This window comes from Lactuca virosa, chromosome 5 (genome assembly GCF_052849685.1).
Source record: "Lactuca virosa cultivar CGN04683 chromosome 5, Lactuca_virosa_CGN04683_v6, whole genome shotgun sequence".
Classification (NCBI taxonomy): domain Eukaryota; kingdom Viridiplantae; phylum Streptophyta; class Magnoliopsida; order Asterales; family Asteraceae; genus Lactuca; species Lactuca virosa.
The window spans coordinates 331,747,921-331,755,684 of NC_136430.1; the positions used below are offsets into that span (position 1 = coordinate 331,747,921).

General features: G+C 37.7%; 1 protein-coding gene across 1 annotated transcript; it reads left to right on the plus strand.

Moving 5' to 3' along the window:
- The first annotated feature begins 379 nt into the window (after positions 1–379).
- On the plus strand, positions 380–3,016 carry LOC145113239 (uncharacterized). The gene has a single exon (XM_079049346.1). The coding sequence runs from the start codon at positions 380–382 to the stop codon at positions 3,014–3,016; it is 2,637 nt and encodes an 878-aa protein (XP_078905472.1).
- The last annotated feature ends 4,748 nt before the right edge of the window (positions 3,017–7,764 follow it).

Genomic DNA, 7,764 nt, shown 5'->3' on the forward strand with positions numbered 1-7,764 from the left:
AAAATAAAAAAAAATGGTATCAGAGCCATGTTTATATTGCATGAATAACCTTATTTAATTCGCGTGTAATACGAGTAATTCTACTTACCAGAACGGTGTTTGGAATTGGTACGTTGGTTTTGGTTGCTGGATTCCAGAAAAGTTATATTTATAATATACACCGAAATGATCCTGCCTCCCGGCTGCCTCTCTCTGTATGTTCTCTATTTGATAGTCAAAGTATTACACAAAAATTAAATAAATAATTTATGCAGTATAATCAATTCACTTTAAGATAGAATTTCCCTAATATATGACCCGAAGTTCAAATTTCACTTTCGTTCCACCTTTAGAAGAGCCCGAACGCACGTTTCACCAACTAATCCGAGAAAACCAAACAATGACCGATCTAGCCCTCCTTTCATTAGAGGAATATACAAGCCGTACTAGAGACGGAGATGATCATGGAGTCATTCGTCCAGCGATACCAGCCCAAACAAATTTCGAATTAAAAGGACAATTTCTTCACCTTCTACGAGAAACTCCTTTTGCCGGAAGAGAAGATGAAGATGCGAACCAACATGTCGAAGCTGTACTCGAAATAGCTGACTACTTCAACATTGTTGGAGTAAGCAAAGATGCAGTCATGCTTAGAGTGTTTCCAATAACACTACAAGGAGCTGCAAAACGTTGGATAAAATCTGAACCTACGATTACCACATGGGAAGGTTTAAGATCAAAATTTACAAAACAATTTAGCCCACCATGCAAAATTGCGAAGATGAAAATGAAAATTCAAAATTTTCAGCAGCTTGAAGATGAGACACTGTATGATGCTTGGGACCATTATAAAGAAATGCTGCAAAATTGTCCACAACATGATCTAAATCCACATCAGGTCGTGCAGACTTTCTATAACGGGATCGATGTTTGTACCCGTCAGTTAGTTGACTCTCAAGGACCCATTCCTAAGAAAAATCCAGCTGACGGGAAAGCAATAATCGAGGAACTCGCCCAACACTCACATCAGTGGCATTCTTCACGAGATTCATCTTTCCGAAAAAGATCAACAGGAGAGAGCTCAGATGGCTTGGCAGCATTAAATGCAAAATTGGATGCATTAGGAAGAGACATGAAAAAGGTCAATCAGACAATTCATGCTATCCAAGTCGGCTGTGACAACTGTAGTGGACCACATCTTGAAAGAGATTGTCCATTAGATCAAGATGGGAATCAAAAGGTTGATGTATGCTACTCATCTGGAGATAGATACGATGAAAGGAAGCCTCGGAACAACTGGAAACCATTCGATGAATACAAGAAGGAAATGGAGATGCAAGGGAAATGGAGACAAAGCGGTCAAGGTTTCTACCAAAAAAACCCACCATTGGAGCAAATTGTGCAAGAAAAGAAGCCAACTTTCGAAGAAATGATGGCCAGATTTGCAGAAGCATCTTATAAAAGACATCGAGATACAGAAGAGTTGGTGAAAAGAATCGGATCAACAACTGAAACTGCTCTAAGAAATCAACAAGCTTCGATGTTGAACATCGAAAACCAAGTCGGGCAAATTTCGAGAGTACTACAAGAGCGATTTCCTGGAACATTACCAAGTAACACTGAGACAAATCCGACTGCTCATGTCAAAGCAATAACAACTCGAACTGGAAAAAATCTTGAGCCGTTAGTTCCAGTTCATACTAACGAACCTTCTACTATTTCACAATCCCAAGAGAAGGAAAAAGAACCAGTTCCGGTTGAGACAACTACATCCACTCCAGTTGTCAAACCATATAGGCCACCAATTCCTTTCCCTCAACGCTTGAGGAAGGAAAAAGAGGAGGAGGACTATCGCAAATTCATCGATCATATCAAATCCTTGCATATCAACATCCCATTCATTGAAGCTATGGCTCAAATGCCCAAATATGCAAAATTTCTGAAAGATTTGCTTGTTAACCAAAAGAAAATGGAGGAAGCTTCAAGTGTAGTATTAAACGAACAATGTTCAGCAGCCATGTTGAACAAACTTCCTCAGAAAATGAGAGATCCAGGAAGTCTGACTTTACCGTGCCAATTTGGTAATTTGGGTCTCAGCCATGCTCTGGCTGATTCAGGAGCAAGTATAAATCTTATGCCATATTCGTTTTTCAAGAAACTTGATTTACCGGAACCAAAACCAATTCGAATGGCAATCCATCTGGCAAACAAATCAGTGACGTATCCAAAAGGGATAGTGGAGGACTTACTGGTGAAAGTTGACAAGTTCGTATTTCCTGCAGATTTTGTAGTGCTTGATATGGAAGAAGACAATGAAGTTCCTATTATTTTGGGAAGACCATTCTTAAGCACTGCAAGAGCATTAGTTGACATTCATGGATCAAAGTTAACACTAAGAGTCGGAACTGATGCTATCACCTTCGGTCTTGATAGAGCAATGAAGCACTCCAAGGTGAGTGATGATGAAGTTTTCTTTGCTGATGTTTTTGATAACTTATTGGAAAATGAGATATTGGAAGTAAAAGATAAAGACATTGAAAGCATGATGCAACTTGGAGAAGATACGTTTGATGCTGAAAAAGATCTGAAAGAACTGGAAAAGCTGCTGGAGGAGATTAATCAAAAAGAAGACTACACGGATAGTAAATCAGAAAAAGAGGAAGCACACCACAAAGAAACACCTTTTGACTCCGATGTCAAAAGTGAGTTGAAAGTTTTACCTGATCATTTGGAGTACGTATACCTAGGAAATAATGAGCAATTCTCTGTGATCATCGCTACAAATCTCTCACCGCATGAAAAAGAGAGGTTGATTGAAGTTTTGAAAAAGAGAAAGCAAGCTATAGCATGGAATATTTCTGATATCAAAGGAATAAATCCATCCTATTGTTCTCACAAAATTTTGATGGAAGAAGGATCAAAACCAGCAGTCCAACCACAAAGGCGACTGAACCCGAAAATGCAAGAAGTTGTGAGAAAAGAGATCGTAAAACTCTTAGATTCGGGAATGATCTACCCTATTTCAGACAGTCCATAGGTAAGCCCCATTCACATTGTCCCAAAGAAGGGAGGAATGAACATCATAATCAATGAAAAGAATGAGCTGATACCAACAAGAACAGTTACAGGGTGGCGAGTATGCATCGATTATCGAAAGTTAAATGATGCATCCCGCAAAGACCATTTCCCCCTTCCTTTTATCGATCAGATGCTAGAACGTCTTTCTGGAAATGCTTACTATTGTTTCCTAGATGGTTTCTCAGGATACTTTCAAATTCCTATCGTTCCTGAAGATCAAGAAAAGACAACATTCACTTGCCCATACGGAACTTTTGCATACAGACGAATGCCATTCGGACTTTGCAATGCTCCTGCAACCTTCCAAAGATGCATGACAGCCATTTTCCACGACATGGTGGAAAACTTCATGGAAGTGTTTATGGATGATTTTTCAGTGTTTGGAGATTCCTTTGATGCATGTTTAGCTAATCTAGACAAAATGCTTGCTAGATGCGAAGAATCAAATCTGGTTTTGAACTGGGAGAAATGTCATTTCATGGTGCAAGAAGGCATTGTACTAGGGCATAAAATCTCCAAGGAGGGGATTGAGGTGGACAAAGCGAAAATAGAGACAATATCAAAATTGCCACCTCCAACCAACGTCAAAGGGGTCAGAAGTTTTCTAGGTCATGCAGGATTTTACAGAAGGTTCATAAAAGATTTTTCAAAAATCACGCGCCCTTTGACTCAACTTCTGTTAAAGGAAGCAAAGTTTAATTTTTCTTCAGATTGTTTAAATGTTTTCAACAATTTAAAAGAAAAATTAACAACAGCCCCGATAATGGTCGCTCCAAATTGGAATTTGCCATTTGAATTAATGTGTGATGCTAGTGATTTTGCAGTGGGAGCAGTTATGGGACAAAGAATTGAGAAACATTTTCAGCCAATCTACTATGCCAGCAAGACGTTAAACCCCGCTCAAGCAAATTACACCACAACTGAAAAAGAATTGCTTGCTGTGGTTTATGCTTTTGAGAAATTTCGCTCTTACTTGATCTTGTCAAAAACTATTGTCTTTACTGATCATGCTGCCTTGAAGTATTTATTCAGGAAAGAAGACTCTAAGCAACGATTAATTCGTTGGATCATGTTACTCCAAGAATTTGACATCGAGATTAAAGACAAGAAAGGCATGGAAAATGTGGTTGCTGATCATTTGTCCAGATTAGAGAATCCCAACATCGAAGAACTCAAGGAGTCTGAAATAAATGACAAATTTCCAGATGAATCCTTGATGATGATAGGTGAAGAGGTACCTTGGTATGCAGACATTGTAAACTACTTGGCTGCAGGATTTCTTTTTAAAGGAATGACACATCAACAGAAGAAGAAATTTTTTTCGGACCTCAGGCACTATTATTGGGATGACCCTTACTTATTCCGAAGTTGCGCGGATAATGTAGTAAGGAGATGCGTATTCGGAAAAGAAAGTCGTGAGATCATGAAAGGATGTCACGCTGGACCGACTGGGGGGCATCATGGTGCTAATTACACAGCAAGAAAAATCTTTGATGCTGGATTTTACTGGCCTACGATTTTCAAAGATGCTCACATCTTCGTGAAAGAATGTGATGCATGTCAAAGGGCCGGTAACATCTCTTCCCGAAATGAGATCCCCCAAAACAGCATCCAAGTATGTGAAATTTTTGACGTTTGGGGAATCGATTTTATGGGACCATTTCCTTCCTCACGAGGAAACAAATATATTTTGGTAGCTGTTGACTACGTATCAAAGTGGGCTGAAGCGAAAGCTTTACCCACTAACGATGCTCGTGTAGTAGTCAAGTTTTTAAAGAATCTGTTTTCACGTTTTGGTTTCCCTAAAGCTCTGATCAGTGACAGGGGTACACACTTCTGCAATACCCAACTGGAAAAGGTTTTGCAAAAATATGGTGTTCACCATAGAATCGCAACGGCCTATCATCCACAAACCAGTGGGCAAACTGAAGTCACAAATCGAGCTTTAAAAAGAATTCTGGAACGATCAGTGGGAAGTAACAAGAAGGAATGGGCAGATAAACTTAATGATGCGCTGTGGGCATTTCGAACTGCATACAAAACACCTATTGGTAGTACACCATATAGGATGGTCTTTGGAAAAGCATGTCATTTGCCAGTCGAAATCGAACATAAAGCATTTTGGGCATTGAAATCATGCAACTTTGATCCTGTGGAAATTAAAACTAACCGTCTTATGCAGATGAATGCTCTGGAAGAATTAAGGGATGAAGCTTATGGAAACTCTCAAATCTACAAGGAGAAATCAAAGAAATGGCATGATAAAAGATTAAGCAGAGACAAAAAGTTTACCCCTGGAGAAAAAGTATTGCTATTCAATTCCAGGTTGAAACTTTTTCCAGGTAAACTGAAGACGTGTTGGTACGGTCCATTCACAATAAAAGAAGTCTTTTCACATGGTGCAATCGAACTAATTGGAAAAGATGGAGAAAGCTTTAAGGTAAATGGACATCGAGTGAAGCATTACCAGGAAGGAATGTTAGAAGAAGAAGAGAAAGAGGATATACCCCTCCAACTCACTGAAAACAATTAAGTGAGGGGTAGAGTCTGGCTCATGACTCAGTTAAAAAGAAGCGCTTGCGGGAGGCAACCCGATGTTTGTTTTGATTTTTAAATTTGGTGTGTTTATTTTCTGTATGTTTGGTGTGAATTTTCTTTTTAGTTTGTGTTTTCAATAAAAGTGCTTTTTAATGGTTTTATTTTTCTGTGAAAGTTACTTTTCAGCTTAGAAACAGGTGATGGTCAGAATGGTGTAAAGTAAATTTCTGAAATGCAAATTACAATAGGAGAAGTGGCATCACATAAGTGTGGGGTGATTCCCCACAAAGAACAGGATGAAGAACTGAAGCTGATACTGACCAACGGGAGAGTTTTATTCGAAGGATAAAGCAAGTGTTCGGCCGACACAAGTCAAATCAAATTCACTCAGCGAAAAGAAGTAATTGTTCTAATAACGCAATGTGTACGTGGCCAGTATACACAGCGTTAAATTCAAGAAACGCGTAGAGGATCCCAATAATTGCATTACGCGACGTGTTCAAATATTATACGCGACACGTAAATGCACCTGTTCAGAGAAATTGTGCGGAAAAAGACTCAGATGCCACTTTTTCCTAAATATCCAGCTGGTTCAAAAAGAAATGAGTTACATGCACTTCAACAGCACAAACAGAAAAGTGTACCAAACACTTGTCCCACGCAGATCAGAATTTCGACCTCGCCACTACAATACCCCAGGGGAGTCTGTTCCTTTTTCTCCCTTTTTACCTTTATGTTCTTTACTTTTGCATACAATGGGTACATTGTATGATTTAAGTGTGGGGTAGGGGGTCGAATAAGGAAACCAATTTACTAACGTTGTGTGGGATGATCCAATTATTGCGATACCAAGGGGGTCGAATAAGGAAACCAATTTACTAACATTGTGTGGGATGATCCAATGCGAACTCAAATGTTTAATTGAACCAATAGTATGTTATAGTACATTTGTGTTTTCCCTATCCTAGTGAAATCATGGTACAAAAACACAACCTTGCTTAGTTTGAGGGCCATAATATGTTTAGCATCGTGTACCAGAAATATATCCAGGAAAGCTTATGTAGTCATTGCACTCTAGACTAATATCTCTAACCAATAATGGTTGAAGTTAAGTTCCCTTGCTTAAGCATATTTTTTTTTTTTTAGGATTTTTAGTTAAAAAAAAAGAAAAAAAAAGAAAAAAAAAAGAAAAAGAAAAAGAAAAGAAAAGTCTACAAAGCTATGAAGATCAAGAAATATCATGAAGAAAAATTCCAAAAATCAATGAAGACTCTAGAATAAAGGCAATTTGCCAAGTTATTAGTTATTGTAATTTTTATTTCTAGGTTATTTTTCCATATGTATGCTTGGGGACTTAGTAAAAATACTTTGAGGTTAAGAAAGATTTCTGAGGATATATTCGGAGGGATGCATAAAATGAATGTTGTTCAAAAGAAGTGGGCAAGTGTTTATGAAGATTGTGAGTATTTAGGATTGGGGAAGTTTTAAGAATCATTAGACACAAATGTATGCATTGAGGTTTCGATGTAATGGCTGGGTTCAAGTTGGATTGTCTTAAACAATGTTGGTGATGAAGGTTTTGATATGATGACATGCTAAAGTCAGTTTTGCTTGAGGACAAGCAAAGTTCAAGTGTGGGGTATTTTGATATCGCAATAATTATACATATATTTCGAGCGATATTTATGTATTTTTAGCTATATTTTGGTATGATTTAAGATAAAAGGTACTTATAAAGTTTGAAATTCCATTTTACAGCTAAAAATCATTTCTGAGGAAAAAGGAGAAGAAAACATGCAAAAATCCGCAAAAAGAAGTGAAAGAAATTACACGAAGAAAAACGAGATCAAAAAGTCAAAGAATTCAAAGATAGCCGCGTTGGAAAGTCGAGAAAAACAAAATATAAATATAAAAAGAATTTAATTTAATTAATGAGGTTTAATTAAAATAAATTATTGGGAATTAATTATTTAATTTCTAAATAATTTATATTAATTAAATTAATTTAATTTAATTTAATTTGCAAAAAGAAAAAAAAATAAAAAAAATAATAAAAAAAAGAAACAAAAAATTCGGATTTAGCCCAAAACCCGGAGCCCAAAGACGGCCTGATCCGTCCACCAGAAGACCCGAACCGAATCCGAGATCCGACCCGTCCGCCCCGCGTCC

Excerpts from the sequence above, each read along its gene's own strand:
- LOC145113239 (XM_079049346.1), top strand. The coding sequence starts at position 380 with ATGACCGATCTAGCCCTCCTTTCATTAGAGGAATATACAAGCCGTACT.